The sequence below is a fragment of the Thunnus albacares genome, chromosome 4 (genome assembly GCF_914725855.1).
Source record: "Thunnus albacares chromosome 4, fThuAlb1.1, whole genome shotgun sequence".
NCBI classification, from domain to species: domain Eukaryota; kingdom Metazoa; phylum Chordata; class Actinopteri; order Scombriformes; family Scombridae; genus Thunnus; species Thunnus albacares.
In genome coordinates this window covers 19,449,894-19,468,112 of record NC_058109.1, presented here as the reverse complement: position 1 = coordinate 19,468,112, position 18,219 = coordinate 19,449,894, and the positions used below count along the sequence as shown (strand labels likewise).

At 39.3% G+C, this 18,219-nt stretch overlaps 3 protein-coding genes across 4 annotated transcripts in view; 1 reads left to right on the top strand and 2 right to left on the bottom strand.

Annotated features, from left to right (window-relative positions):
• The window catches only part of cacna2d3 (calcium channel, voltage dependent, alpha2/delta subunit 3), a 36,862-nt gene extending 34,369 nt beyond the window's left edge, over positions 1–2,493 (bottom strand). Inside the window, exon 1 of one of the 2 annotated variants that reach the window (XM_044350309.1) lies at positions 1,354–2,493. In XM_044350309.1, the coding sequence (XP_044206244.1) occupies positions 1,354–1,478 (125 nt within the window). In that variant the 5' untranslated portion in view covers positions 1,479–2,493. The remainder of the gene's footprint in view (positions 1–1,353) is intronic. The other variant, XM_044350308.1, reaches the window with a different exon arrangement.
• Positions 2,494–5,721: 3,228 nt separating this feature from the next.
• LOC122981092 (parapinopsin-like) lies at positions 5,722–9,208 on the top strand. Its single transcript, XM_044349618.1, has 4 exons — positions 5,722–6,245; positions 6,545–6,873; positions 7,563–7,805; positions 8,911–9,208. The coding sequence occupies exons 1-4, from the start codon at positions 5,915–5,917 to the stop codon at positions 9,025–9,027; spliced, it is 1,020 nt and encodes a 339-aa protein (XP_044205553.1). The 5' UTR covers positions 5,722–5,914; the 3' UTR covers positions 9,028–9,208.
• A 58-nt stretch (positions 9,209–9,266) lies between these two features.
• Positions 9,267–18,219, bottom strand: part of cacna1da (calcium channel, voltage-dependent, L type, alpha 1D subunit, a) — a 64,848-nt gene continuing 55,895 nt past the window's right edge. The window contains exons 39-46 of the mRNA XM_044347881.1: positions 18,103–18,219; positions 17,278–17,666; positions 15,124–15,150; positions 14,288–14,416; positions 14,003–14,142; positions 13,161–13,267; positions 12,692–13,009; positions 9,267–12,528 (exon numbers count right to left, since the gene is read on the bottom strand). Of these exons, the coding sequence (XP_044203816.1) occupies positions 12,223–12,528; positions 12,692–13,009; positions 13,161–13,267; positions 14,003–14,142; positions 14,288–14,416; positions 15,124–15,150; positions 17,278–17,666; positions 18,103–18,219 (1,533 nt within the window). The 3' untranslated portion in view covers positions 9,267–12,222. The remainder of the gene's footprint in view (positions 12,529–12,691; positions 13,010–13,160; positions 13,268–14,002; positions 14,143–14,287; positions 14,417–15,123; positions 15,151–17,277; positions 17,667–18,102) is intronic.

Below are 18,219 nucleotides of genomic sequence, written 5' to 3'. Positions count from 1 at the left end.
GATCAGTCATGTATTGTCATGGCCTGGTGGCACCAACCTTCATTCTCTTGACAGATGACTGTTGTAATTTTCATGACCTATACTGTAGTTATTTGAGCTTCTTCTATTGAATTGTGAGTGACTTGTGGTAAAGGTGGCAGCAAAATACTTTACCTTAAATGTAACACTAAGGTGGATGTAACCGTCCTACAGGAAACTTGGCTGCTGATTTAAGGATTCAGAAAGTCAAACTACATATATTCAAGCATGTTTAAAATAAATATATATAAAGGAGTTACAGTTATATTGGCTCTCATCTGCAACTTTGCATTAAAAAGCTCAGAGGTATTTACTGCAGTTCAATAAGAACAGCCGTCTCCCAAACAGTGTCTGAAAGATTTCTCAAAATGTATTAATTTCATTTTAGCTGATTTTCTGTTTTCTATTAGTTTCCAAAATCTCATGGCTATGGATGTGTTATTGTGGCTATAAAACTAAACTAAACCTTAATATAATAATATATAATCCTGTCAAAACAGATTCCTCAAGTAAAAGGTTTTGCATTTCATCAAGTCGCCCAATTTGCTGCAAATGTAATATGACTTAAAAAGCAAAATGTGCTTCATTTTCAGTTAGCTGTTGCACAGAATAGAAATTTGGGAATCATTAGATTACACCTGTACAGGGCTGCAGGATTGTGATTTGAGCTGTAATAATTTCCAGTTTTAATAAAAATATGTAAAACTATTTCTGCTCTTAATCAATTTACCTTATTGAAAATTTGGTTTTTGAAAATGAAGATTAAGATGGCATCACTAAGAAAAGTTCTACCCCTCAAGTCCACGAGATATAAAAATGTCTTGTTTTAGGACCATATAGGTAGTGAAGCCAACCGTACCACTTATTATTTCAAGTTATAGATTGAAAAGAAACAACAGAAAACTCTATGCTGCTATTCTTCCATATATGAATTTCTCCACCTCCTGTGATTTAAAAAAAAATCCTGCTTATTTGCTAAAATCACATCTGTACTTGTGAATTTCTGCCATCATCAGTTTATCCTCCAATAAATGCGGCCTGTGTGGTGGAGTACAGAAAGAAATCTGTGGTTCAATTAAACTCACACAGTGGTCCTCACAAGAACCAAGAAAAACAAGAATCAACTTCATGTTCAGAAAATTTCCTACATTATCCCTAACCTTTCTTTAACTTTAACCTATTTAACGCGCTGTAAATTTATTTAAGAGTTTTATAAAAAAAAATTAAAAAACCCACATGCAGCTCGCTTATAAATGCAGCATTTCCTTCCTGTAAGAGATCAACATTTTGGTTATTTCCATGTGAAACAAAGTTGAGGAGCTGCCTCTCACTCACACTGACAGAGGGATCCCTTGCTGGGACCCCGCCACCTCCACCACATTCAAGCCGACGAAGATCCAGAGCAGAAGGAAGCTGGTGCTGCACATGTGCGAGAACAGGATCCTCCAGTTCCCCTGCATCTTCAACTCTTAGACAGATGTACAGTAAATCCAGTCCCAGCACCGAGTATAGCTACTTCTGGACCCCGGTGCACGTTCTCCTGCCGCGTTACTGCCAGCACGTACCCTACTGTATTTAATTGTATAGACTTCCCCCCTCAGAGAGAGAGAGAGAGAGGGAGGGAAGGAGAGAGAGCAACAGAAAGAAAGACGTGCAGACAGACCGAGCATCACCATCCAGCCAGCTTCTCCATCCTCTGCTCCTTCTGCCTTCCTCTGAAAAAGGTGGAGACAAGCACAGACCTTTGTCTCTGGGAGCGACTCGCCTGCTTGTTTGCAGCGAAGCCTGAGAGCTTCTGCAAAATATGATTACTGGACGCTGGACGGGTTTACAGAGCTTCATCTGCAAACCACTGAATACAGGTTTTCCTCTGCGATGCACCTCTCATTGATAGTGACTGAAAACAGCATTGAACTGTTTCAAAGTTGTTGCATTTAACGCTGACGCTGCGTTATAGTGAAGAAGCTTGGTGTACTGCATTGTCTCCCTGCTCCACACACATTCATATCCAACATGTGAAAGCGTGTTTTTAGTGTAACTGAAAGGTAATTATGTAGTGTAGGACATAATTACATCTGCAGAGCATTAGAAGACATAGAAGACGCGTTTAAGGGGAGATTCCTGGCTCTGTGGGCGATAATGAGACTGCAGACATTTGATGAAGGCTTGCGCACCGCCATTAGCACAATAAAAGAGAAAGAGAAAAAAACAAAACATGCATTTATCATGGGAGTCATTTGAGTTTGGGAAGATATGGGCATTTTCTAGACTGACTTCAGATAATGAATAATACAAAACAAGCAACAATTGAGAGATATATGTCAATAAATGCGCACTGGAGCGATACCCTGTAATAATATCTCTAAACTTTGTGCATTTGTTTATAATAGTTTGGTGGTTGAAGTCCAATCAATTGACCACATTGATCAATGACGTCATGTCATTCACATCAGCAACTTTTCCGCCTCAGAGATTGTTTCAGGAGTTGAGGGGTTAGTGAAAGAGCAACTCCTCATAAATGAAGAAGTTTTCATAGCGCCATATTCATTGGTGCTCGCTATAAAACTAGACCAGAAGATGCTGCCATCGCCTCGTGCTCTAAGCGCTGATTAGGAAGCGATAATGATGTCATGGCAGTAAGAGGGTTGAGGCGCCACCCCCCCCCCCCCACCCCACCACCACCACCACCACCACCACCACCACAACAGGAGCCGTGTTTCGACTTGAGGCTTTTATTAGTTTAGTAATTGCATCGTACATCAAAGTTGCGAGGAGCCTGTACTGTCTGGGACGTGCCGATAAGGAGCCTGTTGGATGACGGACAATATCATCCAGTCTCTTGTCTGACCGGCCCCGCTCACTTTACCGGCTCCCCGAATGCTTTAATTAACTATCGACGGCAAATAAAAAGCACTTCTCTGTCATGAGACTGACGAAAGTTCTCCGGTTTGATTCGTTTAATGCAGACAGCCGGTGAGATTACTGGGGGTTTAAATCCTGCCGGAGTGTCTCAGTATCTGCATCTGTGCACGCGGATACAAAACACACTTCTCCATTGGATTGAATTTCTTGTCATGACCTCCAACCACACACAGAGTGCAGATTCAGGTCAATTTAACACATCAGTAGGCCCATTTTCTTCAAATATAGTGAGATTCAGCTGATTAAAATAGTTTGATGCTCATTATCTTGCTGCATGATAATAGTGTTTTGTTGTAAAATGTAAAATATCACTTTGAGTGCAGTTAAGTGGATTCATGGGGCTTCCAAAGTCAGCACAACTGTAAAGTTGTTGCTGAAAAGTTTCAGAGGAAACTCTTGACTGAAAAATTGACTTGTTTTATTTTCCACTGTCCACATTATCACCTGATATAGCTTATAGAAACATTGAATCCTGTATCAAATCATACCAAACACAGATTTTTCTGATGTTGAGTCAATCTGAAGGTGCTCTCCATGGTACTGAATTTGGTTTCAATCCTCAAGATCCACTTGCCATGTTTTTCAGGAGATTAAAAACAAAGGTAGTTCAGAAAAACTCTGGAAAAAGCTTGAAACTGCTGAAAGCTCCTGGAAAAAGGCCAGTAAGTGTACATTTAGCTTGGATTGCTGCTATTTCGAAGGCCAACAATCAACGTTCATGCTTTTCATGTTAAGGGATTTTTTTGTAAAAAGATCATCGTAAGGCTTTTGAGGACACTGACAGTGGTAAATGTATATGGGCTTCAGTTTTCATTGTTCCAAGTGATTTGTCATTTCAAGTGATCATAATTAAGGGCATTGTACCAGACATGAAGGTGTATAATCAGAATCAGACTGCTGTTGCTCCCACTTGAAATTTCAACCCAAACAGTTGTAATCTCTGTCTTGACTTGATTGGACGTAAACCTCTTAAAAGGTTACACATCGGACACCTGTTGTCATGCTCTCTTGTTAAGTCACAGGGCTTAACCTCACCTCATGCCCTCAGCACCCGCGGATAATTCACTTCAGACCACCAACAACAGTCAACATTTCACTCATCCAGTGCTATATATAGAAGACTTTACCTCAGTTTACCAATATCTGTGGAGGTATCTGTAAAGCTTTTATATGTTTACATCACTGCTGTCAAGACTCAAACATTACACTGGTACCTCACTCTAACCTTCAAACATCATCTCATGTACTTGTCACAGTAACTTTTACACACTCATATTGTTTTTCTGAGCTCAGGTGGTAAGTACTGTATCATGTGTGTAACCCATTGTATTTGATAACAGACTTAATATAGCACATCACAGTGATCCTCCTGAGTCCGGACAGCACATTAGTGTATTTAAATAAAAGCTTAACCAGTTACTTCACCCTCTTGGGAATACCAGTGAGGTTAAATGGGATCTTGCTGCTGTCTTAAGCCGACCTACAGAAAACACTGTAGGGAAACAGTTTATACAATTTTGAATCTTTTCATTCACATGCAAAGCAGAAAGTTATATTATTGAAATTATAAAACTGCAGTGGATGGACAAAAAAATAAAAAACACCTCACAATAAATACCAATACAAACTTAGTGAAGCTCATTTAACATTTGTTCTTTTGCAAGACAATCAGAGGTATTGATTCCACATGAACTATAGTAGATTACACTGTTGTTTAGCAAACGTCTCATTTAGTGACTTTAATGTTGTTAATGGCTGAATGATCTATTTCCAACTGTGTACTGGGTTTGATTTCCTCATTTTAATCCCTGCTGTGCTCCCAAGCTGCATGATCAACTCAGATAAGGGATGTAGATGTTTACCTGATGTGTAAAAATACACCTGGATGGCTTCCTCAAATCACAAAATCAGAATAAAGTTGGTGAAGATGATGATGGACCCTTTAAGAAGTGTAAGTCTGAGGTGGAATGTAACAAAGTACATTTACTCAAGTACTGTTTTTGACACACTTGTGTATTTCCAAGAACTAAACCCACACACACTGATACATCCACAAATGCAAAGAATCTCGGTGTCACTAAAATGTGACAAACAAATAAATTCTGAAATTCCATGTTTTCCTTTTCCACATAAAAAACTAGAGAGATATCTATATTCTTTCTTACAATTATTGTTTTAATAATGTTTCTTTTCCACATTTAACTATAATCCTAAAGATAAACATAAATAATTATGCCACTAAAAGTGCCACTGGAGGGAAATACCAGAATATGTGATTAAATGATTCTATGTCATCAATACAAAATGTCTTTACATGCTTTTGTACATGTGCTGGTTTGATCTCTTCATGTCGTGATTACTGTAACTCTCTTTATGAGTCAGTCATCCTTGTCTCACCTGCAGCATGTCCAAAATAACTACAATATTTACCCTTTTATTTGAATTGTAATAGTGTAGATGTATTTCTAGTTTCTCTTTGTTCAACTGACTTGACTTGATAGTGATACTGATTAAACCTTTTCTGATCCCTGGTTTGTGTAAGGAGAGCAAGAGAGAAGAAAACAATGACATAGAAAGTGAGGGAAAGAACCAGAAAGAGATAATCATCCCTCATTGATAATTACTGTATACTGTATGTTGTGACACACCACCTCTAAGCATTTTTAGAAAGCTAAACCAGCAGTCTCTTTATCCCTCTGTGCGGAGGGTGTAGTCATTATTTTTTGCACTTGCTTGGCAGATCCTGGTGAGGAGTGCTGTGGAAGTGCCTTTACAATCAAGTAAAAGGTGAGGGATCAAGGATCATCATCATTTGGAGGAATTACTCTTTGTTAAGTCCAGATCTGGAGGACTTATTTAGACTCAAGGCATCTAATCTCATCTGTCACATTCGAGTGGTGCAATATTGAACATCTAGAAGCTCCAGACAAGACAAGAACAGCCCGACTGACCACTTTTTAAAGTTTTTTCATCCATGCAACACTCAGATTTTTTCCCAAATGTTTCTTCTTACATGGGCCCGCAGAGGGAGCCTCCTCTGTCACGCACCGGCTTCATCATCCTCGCCATCATTATGGCCATTTTCACCGGTCCGGCCATCATACTCAACGCTACAGTGATTATGGTGTCCCTCATGTACAAGCAGCTGAGGAAACCGCTCAACTACGCTCTGGTGAACATGGCTGTGGCTGACCTGGGCACAGCGATGACCGGAGGGGTGCTTTCTGTGGTCAACAATGCCCAGGGGTACTTCTCTCTGGGAAGGACAGGCTGCGTGATGGAGGGCTTTGCAGTGTCCTTGTTCGGTGAGTGAAAAGAGAAACACAGCAAACGTTGAGTTGGTTTTAAAACTGCACATTTTGTTACAGAGTTGTGGTACAATAGGTGCATCTTTTCTAATGTAAAATGAGATGTCTTCTGTTATTTTGTAATGTTAACAGTGAATGTTTTTACTTCAACAAGCTTCTTTTAGCATGACTCAATTAATCATTGTATTGACATTATTTTTAGTTTCCAAAGTACAGTATTAATTCACATTTACATCAATATGCAGACACCCCACTGTTTCTCCTATATGACTTTGCTTTCCTTGACTTGTCCGCAGGCATCACATCTCTGTGCACAGTTGCTCTGATCGCAGTGGAGAGGATGTTTGTTGTATGTAAGCCGTTGGGGCAGATAACTTTCCAAAATAACCATGCGGTTGGAGGTATTGTCCTGTCCTGGCTGTGGTCCCTCACATGGAACTTACCACCCCTGTTTGGCTGGGGTAGGTATGAGCTGGAGGGGGTCGGGACTTCCTGTGCACCTGACTGGCACAACCGAGACCCTCACAATGTCTCCTACATTCTGGCTTATTTTGCAGTATGCTTTGCCGTTCCTTTTGCCATTATCTTGGCATCCTACACAAAACTATTGTGGACATTGCACCAGGTGAGTTTTTACATCTTTGGCTTCGTCACAGGCTGCATTAGAGTATGTGCTTTTATCTTGTAACACAGGTTCATCAGTTAGTTTTCAGATTTTTAGTTTCTCATTTGTTCTGCGGCACATATTGTGAGAACTGGATTTCTTAGATTTTTATCTTTTTTTAATTTATTTGCACACCTATAGAAAGGCATAAATCCAGATAACAGAAATAAAATAGATGTGACAGGTGGCTCAATAAAAAACAATGAAGAAAAAAAACCAGCAACTGATAAATACTGCTGTGACCCTGAATGCAAAACAAAACAACATTTCAGGAAACAGATTGTTGTGTTTTCTGAAATGTGCAATTTCCCTTTGTTTAATAGTCACCTTTTTGGTTTGTGACTCCTTAAAATGAAGCAATGCCAGCTTGTGACCCCTCTTCACTGGTTGCAGATGTCAACCAGTTATGACCAACTCATGCAAAAAGTGATTTTTCCCCATCATAATTGACAATAATAATAAAAAAAAAGATCAAAGAAAAGTCTGATAAACAACATCATTTGGTGCAGCAGACGTCTTTTTCTTTACTATACTGTTGTCTTGACCCCTTAGATTTGCCTTGCAACCCTCCAGATACCCAACTTAGGAACTGCTGTTTTTGGCCACTAGTCTGTAGATATAGATATTTTCAATGACATTCTGTGTTACAGGTATCAAAGATGGCCTGTGTGGAGGGTGGTGCAGTAGCTAAAGGAGAGATGAAGGTGGCGTCTATGGTGATTCTTATGGTCCTAATGTTCCTGATCAGCTGGTTGCCTTATGCCGGTCTGGCCATGCTGGTGGTCTACGACCCTGATGTGGAGATTCACCCGCTGGTGGGCACAGTGCCTGTTTACTTGGCCAAGAGTAGCACTGTGTACAATCCCTTGATCTACATCTACCTCAACAAACAGGTACTGTAAAACCAGACACTGATTATACAGACAAATAAATCAGCACATCAGCACCATCTGGTGGTCTTAAAAGACAGTTCAGTGTCTTGTCTTAGGAATCGTAGTAGGGATAATAGTGTCAATGTAACTGAGCACTCTGTTGTGATTGGATGTAAAGATATAACCAAAGATACAGCTATTCTTGTAAATTTCAAAACAAAATTTTCAAAGTCTTCGTCTACTATAAATTACTTTTTATTTATGTATATATTTATTTACTTATTTAATTATCTATAATCTTACAGCACAGCATAATATGGCTGCAACTGATGATTATTATATATTATCGATTAATCTATTCATTATTCTGTTGATTAATTGATTAGTTGTTTGGTCTATAAAATATCAGAAAATGGTTAAAAATGTCAATCACTGTTTCCCAAAGCCCAGGGAGACGCCCTCAAATTTATTGTTTTGTCCTGACCAACAGTCAACAACCCAAAGATATTCAGTTTATTGTCACAGAAGACTAAAGAAACAAGAAAATATTCACATTTGAGAAAGTGAATTTGATTAATTGATTGTCAAAATAATTGGGGATTAATTTTGTGTCAATCGACTAATCGATTAATCGGCTTATTGCTGCAGCTCTACAACATAACTAATTTTACATAATTACATTATGTAAAGTTATGTAAAGTTGAGGCATTTCAAAAATTACATCTATAAATTATAAAATATATAAACTGCTTTTTGATATATTAAGTAAACAGATTCTTTAAGACTAACAAAAAACAAGAACGTGCATAAATTATTGTATAATGAAAAGTAGTTTGAGTTGCTGAAGAACCATAATAAGTTTATTTACCTTTTAACTGTGTATTATAATATAATGTATAATTATAATAAAAATGTTTTTATATTATTGTTAAATATTAGTTTTTCCACATGATTTGTAATGTTTCTATGCACAATAATGCACCTTCTATCTAACTACTGACCAGTGTTTGATTAGAGTTTGGACTTTTCATCACTTTTACAACATTTTCTTGGAAGTTGGATTCCACATCATCCACACTGAAACATTCTCAGTCTGATATTCTCTGTTTTATTTTGTTTTGTGTAGTTCCGTAAATATGCAGTGCCCTTCCTGCTGTGTGGCAAAGAGCCCTGGGTGGAGGACGACACATCAGAGAATGTAACCACCGTTGAGACTGCAGTAAACAAAGTGTCTCCCGCCTGAAATATACGCACGCCTACAACCAGCCATTAATAAGCTTTTTACTGACATGTGTATAACTCAGTTTACATATCCTGCTCCACAGTGACTACAGTGTTTGAATGTTTATGTTTTTTGTGAGATGTGTATGTATAACAGATATGACGTTCTCTATAACTGTAGGAGTAACGTGACAATGTTGGTGAATGTGTCCAGTGCTTGCTCTCTAAAAAGTGTAAAATACAAATAAATGAGAACAGTAATTCAGCATAAGTTTATTCAATGATGATCAATAGAAAATAAAATATCAGTATCGATTCAAATAAAGTCAAGGCCAAAATAAAATGAAAAATACAAAAAAAATGTATTGATACAAAACCTAGAGGGTTATAGTAAAGCATCTGCTACTAAGAGAAATTATGTTTACTGAATAAAAACATTGAGGAGCAAATATCAAGACTTTCAAGTAGAGAACATTACCATGGGTCTTTCCATACTTTTGTACATATTTTACATTATCTTCTATTTTAATACAGCTTTCAGAACATTAATAGTTGTAATAGTAATTATAATCATAACAATATGAAGGAAACTAATAGAAACGTTCAAATCAATATGTGTTTCTCTGTAAACTGGTACTTTAACCATTTTATTTTTTTCCCTACCCGCGAACAGAGGAACAGTGCACCTTGAAAATATTTTTTAATACTCTTTCATTCCCAGCATTGTAAGGTGAGGTGTAAATGACAAATATAGATTCCACTAAACCATACACACAGTCACAAAAAGTACAAAATTGTCTCACCTTAATACACAAATCTGTTTAGAAAAAGGAGAAACAAAAGCACTATACAGTTACTTGTGCAAAGACAAACAGCTATGTGCTAATATTTAAATACCATTGGTATAGACTGAACCAAATCATTATTTTCTTTTTTTCAGGAATCCCTGACATGAGGTAAAAGTAAGTTCTTTTTATCTTTAGTTTCACACAACTTTAAAAGTGTTTACAAAATAATGCATATCTTCAGTTCATCAGTACTGTAATTGCTACGAATAGTACAATGTGCCTGTTATGTGCATTGGTCCTTTTATATGACGTTCATCAACAAAAGGACTAGAACACATTTTTTTAACTCACAAACAATTCAAAGAGCCCTTTCAATGTGCACACAAAATGGAAAACCTACATTGTCATGACAGTATTCGGTTGAATTAGAGTACAGTACGCACTCGCCTACAAATCAAACACTCATGAACAACAGATCACATTAACCCTAAAATATCCTTGGTGCTAATTAAACTCTCCATGGTAATGCCTGAAAAAGCCCACTTTAGTGTATTTAGTCCAGTATCCTTATCGTGATAGATCAAAAAGTGATAAAACTTATGGGCTTCAGTTGCTTCTTTTTATGCATCCAGGGTTAGGTTTCCCTTCTAGTCTCATTAATTTATACGGAGGAAAAAAACACAAAATCCAGGTTCAAACCCTGTTTAATCTCTTTCAAAAACTCCACTGTGGGACACTGTGACAAACAGATACGTTGAGACAATGATATGTTGTCATCGTTGCCTAACGAGGTATACTGTATGCAGGAACCAGGCAGGCTGAGAGAGAAAGGGGCGGGGGGTTAGTATTGCTTAGCCTCTCTCCAGCATCCTGACACCAGGACACCCTCCACCTAGAACACACCTCGGACTGTTTCTGACCTTTGGATGTGTGCATGTGTCTCCTGCCACCACAGGCTCCGAGCCCTCACACACTACTACATGAAGGCTAAGATGTGATTGCGAAGATTTAGTACAAAGGTTTAATGGAATCACGCCATGAACAACAAAGAGTATGTCATGGAAAATCCCAGCACAAGCTATGAGAAATATTAATTTATCCCTGTTATTACCATCTATCCGTTTTCGTTCTTTCAGCAGCAAAAAGGCATTTCAGTAGGGGCTGACAAAACCTAGGTTTGACTTTGAAACTAACTAAAAAAGCAGCATTGTTAATGCACTATGCATTTTAAATTCTTGTGCATCCCCTGCACAAAATATGCAAACAAATGTGTTTGTCACATCTGTATAAAATTTCAGCACTGGATCCTTGAGGCTTGCCTTCTAAAAATGCTCCTGTAAAGGGGGCTTAACCTTATGCAACTGGTGTTGGTTTGATGAAGTAACATGTGTACTCCTATGCTAAGAAATCAAAGCCATTTGCATATCTTGTGCAGTAGTGTTGTCACACAAGCAGAATCTCTTAAAAATGCTGTTTTCATAGGCAAAATAAAGGGTGCATATTAGCAAAAACATAAAAGGCAAATAAATATCAGAATATTGTACCTAATAAAATAATGCTAGTCTGCTTTTATAGCATAACAGGAGTAACAAGGGTCCATATTGCTGATCTTTTAAATGATACATAATTACAAAATATAGAATATCTCTTTACAAAGTTTCTTTTGTTATATAATACAATTTTACAGCATATCAACTATGAAATATTAATCAGGCTATTCTAAAATTTTAAATAACCTGCCTGCTAGTGCATTTATCACAAATGCTTTTGTCGCTTCAAAAGTACATATCTCAAGTTGAATGATGCTATAAGTAAGTAGGACAATTAGTTCCTGCATAATCTGGTTCAACTCTACTGGTGCTTCTTCACTTTTTGACTCAGCTGTAGCAATCATCACACGATCTGTTCTAACAACAAAGGGATCAAGTTATACTAACGACTACGGGGAGGAGATATGCCTTTCTATGCTTGCATTGAAAACTTGCATGATATGCCAAACCTTAATAAAGTGACTGAGGTAATGACATCGTACATCTGATTGTCATCACCCTTAGAGACCCGCCCTAAAGAGTATCTCACACCCTTGCCAACTGGTCCATCTCTCTCACTGGCATTCAATGTCCTTGTCTCTGATTGGCTGCAGGCTGAACCTGTATATCACCTCCAGGTCAAGGCCTTTGACAGGAGGGTGCGGTCAGTCCCTCTTTGCTCAGCAGGGATGGTAGCTGGCTCTGTGCTGTGACCTCCTTTGCTGGCAGGTGGAGAACAATTAAATGAACGGGACTAATGTGTCTCTCTTCTGTATGCCTTTTCTCTTCAATGTAAAAGGCACTTCTTTTGGTCAGAGCCAACAGATGCATTTCTTTTTTTAAAATTTTCGCTGATTGTAGTCTGACAAGGTTATAATTTGCAGATTTCTCCAGCCACTGCTATAAAGTCGTGATGCAAATCATCTCGTCTGCCAGGTCCTCCTCATATGGAGCTCTGGATTCTGTCTCCGGCTCCTCGTCACTGTAACTGGCTGCGGTGTCCTGCAGTTCATAGTCCCTTGGAGTCAGAATGGGGAACACGTTGACCCCGTTGACACCCGGAGCAATCCCTCCGTTCAGCAGGTGGCTGGCTGCGCTCTCCATCTCATCTATTGTCATCTCACATGCATCTGCTATCTCGTGCTTTGTGGCAGCGACGAACTTGGGATCCTTGGCATATCTCCCAAGCCCTTCTGATATCAAAACCTGCTCGACAGAACGTGAGGGAAAAAAGTTAATGGTAATTTTCAGAATCTTGTTTTGCTTATCTTGCTTGTCACATTTCGTTTTGACCAAAGTCTGTGAGATTAAATTATCTGGTCAGGGACACAACTCCCCTCCCTACGTCCCCACCAACACTCAGACTCACCGCTTCCACTAAGCTGGTGGCGCTGCCTCTCTTCTGGTGGTACTGGTTATGGTACTCAGGTGGCACCTGCAGGTGGACCGGTGAGTACGTCCTCTGGGAGAACTCGGGGTCGTCTGTGTACCAGGAGCTCTTGCGCACAGACACTTGGCTGCTAGCAGCGCTCTCCCTGTGTGGGTGGTCCACACGGATGAGAGGAGTGTAGTATGGTGACTGGTCTTTACTGGCTGGGGTGGCAGGGGGAGTGGCCCAGGAGCGGGTGGAGCGGGTCGGGGAGAGGCGGTGGGCTCTGCTGGAGTCCAGGCCTGCTACAGCCATAACCTGACAGGTCAGGAGAGAGGCGTGAATACAAATTTACTGTAGTACAGTCAAATTGTGATACCCTATTACCACTACTTCTACAACACTACTGCCACCCTCTCATGTTAGTTTTTCATAGGAAATATAATCAGTTTGCCTGTGCCTGTATTACCTGGTGCTGCATAAGGTGCAGTGGTAGAGCAGTACGCTGATGTGGAAGCTCATCTTGGCTACTTTGTCTGCGCAGACACTCAAAGTTGAAAGATGGCCTCCTGTGACCTGAACAAGCCAGGTGTGGACCAGTGAGTGACCTCATGCAGCAAACTTTGACAGCATGCAACACTTTAACATTTCAAACACTCAATATAAAACCGGGTGATTGGTGAAGTGAAATGTGTTGCTATGTGTGCACTTAGTAGAGTAAGACTTTGAAAACAAAAAAACAGCTCTGTGATATTTTTTTCCAGGACTGCATATGTAACACAATTCACAGATGGTTTATAGCTACCAGTGCTTGTAGACTTTTAATTGCCTTCAAAGGATAATTGATTGATTTAAAGCCCCTAAAAAGTTTAATTAGTATTTCTGTAAAACATTGTAAATGTCTGACTAAAAATCAGCAAAAGCAGCAATCAAAGTTTTAAAAATCATCTTTAGGCCTCATTTATTAAGAGTGTAACATTTAAAAACCTTTGATTGGTGTACAGAAGTATGGATGTGGCATCACCTTTTCCCACCTGAGCCCCGCCCACATCAGGACAGAAATCTCTTTAATGTGAAATAATCGAAACTGCTCTAACTGTGGCAGAAAATTGTATTTTCATGTGGGATCCCATCACTCATGACCAGAGGCTTTTGGGAATATAAGTTTTCAAGGCCGTCTTGACAATATCACTTAAGAGCCTTCATTCTGTTAACAATGTACAATAAGCTACAAATATTAAATGTTATGTAGATATAAACAGTATTTATGGAAAACATATAATTCATGCAGTAGGAAAAGACAGGAGATACCTTGAGGTGTGGCAGGGAGCAACCGTCTCTTTGGTGACCTCCTTGAGTCGCGGTAGAGAGGCTGCTCATCATCGTCATAGTAACTGTCAGGGTGATGGTAACCTTTGGGAGTCTCATACTCTGTGTCACTGTTCTGATACCTGTCAGCACAGAGTAGTAAATATAGGACATGAGGTTTCTTGCAAAAGCCACAAGGAATATGTTTCCTGTTGTGAACAGAGCAGGGTACAACAACACATAAGATTGCTGACTAAAACTCAGAAAGGCAACCAAAAACGTTAATACCTGTCCCCTGACAGCATACTGTCGTCTTCATAAAACTCCTCCCCACTGTAATACTCGCCAGAGAGGCGGTCTTCATCAAACTCCTCCTCCCTGCAGATGGTGGGGTGGCGTCCATCCCCTGCATGGGACCTGATGAAACGTCAGGGCACAGGGGTCAGAGCGTGCACACACCGCTGCAGTTCAGGGGGATTACTGGAATAGGGCCATGCACTGCCATGCAGACGCTAGCCTCCAGGGGGCTGCGATGCAACTGAGCACCCTTATAGGTATTAACCAGTTACCACAGCCAAACCAAAAAAAAAAACAGGCAGATGTTTCGGGCTTAAAAGCATCACTCATCTAAACCTCTCATCTACCTTGACATCCTTCCTTAGATTAATTAAAACGATCTCTGGTTTGGAATCATGGAGTGAATTGAGTGTAGGGCTGGGAAAATTTGGAGGCAAACAGAATTAGTGGTGACTAGTAGTGCAGTTTTTAAAAAAGACATTCTCCTACACTTCCTTGTTTTCGAGCATCTGTGTCCTTCTTCAAAGCAAGCACTTTGACACATGCATAAAGCAGGGCCGCTCTCAGCGATATGCTGGCCACTCATGTTCATGTTATTTCTCCTTTTACCTTAAAAGCACTGACACAACTGCATCATAACAGAGGTGGACAATAACCAGAGAAGTGAAGGGCCAGCATATTGCACGTAACACTGACTTAGCAAGGATGCAACCATTCACCGATCCAAAACCAAGTCAAAATGCAATAAATAAAGAAATAAGAAAAATAAAATCTTCTCTTTGGTGTTGAGACATACTGCTGGAGCCAAACCTAGAAAAACAACATACCTAACATAGGTCTCATAGTAGCGCCTTCTGTCCAAGAAAGCAGAGGGATGGTTGAGAGAAAGCATTTTGGTTAGGAAGGAGAAAGGGAGAGGGAGAGAACAGAGAGAAAAGGGCGGAGAAAGCGTGACATATATATCATACAGTATATGAAACATATACAGCATTCTCATATATATGTATGAAGAGGAGAGAGTGTGATGGCAGACGTTCACTCCAGTGTTGGTTGACAATTCCATTTTCTTTTCTTAAGATAAGAAACAAACAAAAAATAATTTCTCTTTTGTAAAGTGGCAGCAATGAAATTGTCCCCCAAACTTATTGGGTAGTAAAGAAAAACAGGCCCAATACTGGAGCGGCTGACTAAACAGAGCATGGGAAATCAGGAGATAAATGTACTATTGGTCACTTATGAAATTAACTGTCAGAATGAGAGTCGGCTTATGATCCATTATGGAATGAAGGATTTACAATAAAGGTTTGTGAAAGAGGAAGGTTTGATAAGAAGCTGGATCCTGCCTGTGGGAAAAATACTTATGCAACAGATGATGTCCTCTTGTTGCAGAAAGCACAAAAAAACTAAAACCAATATTTTATTTTAACCTGAGATAGCTGCGTAAAAAGACTCTCAGGTGAGGGAGCGAGACAAAATTCAAAATGTCTGCAATTGCAATTATGTACTGATGTTTCAGCCTTACACTTGAAGGGAAAATCTATAATCAATATCTAAACTCTTACACTTACTGTCAGATATTATAACTGTGTAATATTTTATTTATGCAAGGTATTCTGAGTTACCCCTTAACTGTACCCACAATCTATAAGTCTGTTTTATGTACTTCTGTTAAAAATAATAGGAAAACACAACAACTAGAGATGAACATAAATTCAAAATTATCATTTATTATCTCTCAATATATGTATCTTGACAAAATTCTCATATCTGAATGAACCAAATTTTACCAAAGTTTGTCATGGTGTGAGATCTTAAAGGACTAGTTCGACAATTTGGGAAATATGCTTATTTGCTTTCTTATATCTGCTTGTTAAATATGAAGCTACAGCCAAGAGACTGTTAGCTTAGCCTAGCATAAAGCCTGAAGTAGGGGGGACCACCTCAACTGGCTCTGTCCGAAGTCTTGTGCTGTGTCCAAAATCACAACAGCAAAACGGTAATTTTTACGTTGAAACCTGACGCTTTGCATTGTGGGATTAATAGCAGAAAGTAGTATACATGTCATGGGCACTACTTTTTTTGTTCCATTGATGAATTTTTGAGGGCACTTAGTAGCGGATAAATTTACACACTAAATTCAGACACTCAAATAGAATGGCAGACAGCATATATAGTGCACTAAATAGTAAATAGGGAGTGATTTCAGACACAGCCTTGGTGTTCCAACGAGGTTGCCAGTGTACGGAGTAAGTTAGTACAGATTAAAGATATGAGGTGCTGGTAGGTGGATTTTATTACCTTTGGACAGAGCCAAGCAACCTGTTTCCCCCTGCTTCGAGTCTACGTACATGCTATGCTAAACTAACTGTCTCCTGGCTGTAGTTTCATATTGAACGATCAGATATGAGAGTGGTATCGATCTTCTCATCTAACTTTCAGCAAGAACGCAAATACACTTATTTCACAAAATGTGAGGTAAGAGGTAACTTTTTTTTCTTCAAAAAAGTTTTATTTTAACTTTGAGAACTTTGTGGTATTATTTGCAAAAAAAAAAAGACAGGGATTTCTTCTTCTATTATTGCCTACATTCAATTTTTGATCCCTGTCATTTATTAAATTAACTTTAACATGAATTTGTCATTACATCCCTAAAAAAGTGGTATCTCTGCCTGTTCTACAAAAACATATGCAAGCTAATAGAAGAGTTTTGTTTTTAATGTTACTGTTAAAAAAACTTCTGCAACAAAAATCCACTGTAGATAAATTGGAAATATCTTGATGTGATTTGATTTTACATGTTTAGTTCAAGTGCTCTCAACATTTGGCAAGTTATGGGAACAAGAAAACACTGGGCTCAGAGACACAGGGTACACCGATGGCTGCTGAATGGAGCTTTAGGTGGGATTGTACATTTCAACAGGTATTTTAGCTGACAGACTTTTCTGCAGCAGAGCAAAAGCTGATGATCAGTGTGTTGGTACCTTTGACCCTGTGGGGTCCGGGGCTTGTCGTAGTCGTAGTAGGAGCTGCGAAGACCTGGGTAGCCATTGGGAGGTGCATGCTCATAGTAGCGATGGTGTCCTCCGTTGGGCAGACTGGACACGTTGGCATTGTTGAGGTTGATGTTGGTGGATTTGGGAGACTTCCCGTAGGAGTTGTGGTGGCGGTGGTGGTGATGGTGGTGGTGATGATGGTGGTTGGGGTGGGACATTGCATTGGCTCGAGACAGGCGTCCAACAGGCTGCTCCATATGAGCATAGTGAGGTGGCGGCTGCACCTGCAGAGGCCGCTGTGTTGCGTTGGTCTGGTGGCCGTTGGATCTTCGATGACCACCATTCATGAGATGGTTACCAAACAGTCCGCCATTACGCTGTGAAGGAATGCTCAAAGTAAAACCACCAGGGCTTTCGTTGTTTACAATGCAGAACAAATGTACTATTGATGTTAAGTCTGGGAACTGATTTTCTTTTCAGAAACTATATGAGCAAAACATAAGTTCAGAAGCTGGTTTCATGGCATATGACATATGTGGGTAAATGGATGCACTCTTTGTAGTTTGTTGAAATTGAAATGGAGGAAAAACATATAAGAAGCCAAAATAAATAAAATGTACAAAAAAGCTACATACTGTAGCTGTAAAGATTAAAGATGCATCTACTACAGATTTAGCTGATTATTGTTTCTTGGAGTACATTCCTTTTTATAGAAAGCTCTTTCACATGGACATAACCATTGAGTTCATTAAAAGCACAAAATGTAATTTTTTCCACAAACATTCCCCTGTCAGGTAAAATTAAATCAGTTACCCTATAAATTTCTTCGTCTTCCTCTGGTATAAAGTCTACTAGTTCGTCATCTTGCAGATCACATGATATCGCTCGGCGAATTTCGGGCCCAATATCATGCAGCGTGCGAAGACCAGC

What these genes read in the sequence shown, in the direction of transcription:
- LOC122981092 (XM_044349618.1), top strand. Translation starts at nt 5,915, where the DNA reads ATGCAACACTCAGATTTTTTCCCAAATGTTTCTTCTTACATGGGCCCG. An exon ending in TATTGTGGACATTGCACCAG is followed by an intron (nt 6,874 to 7,562) that starts GTGAGTTTTTAC and finishes TCTGTGTTACAG; the next exon opens with GTATCAAAGATGGCCTGTGT. An exon ending in ACATCTACCTCAACAAACAG is followed by an intron (nt 7,806 to 8,910) that starts GTACTGTAAAAC and finishes TGTTTTGTGTAG; the next exon opens with TTCCGTAAATATGCAGTGCC.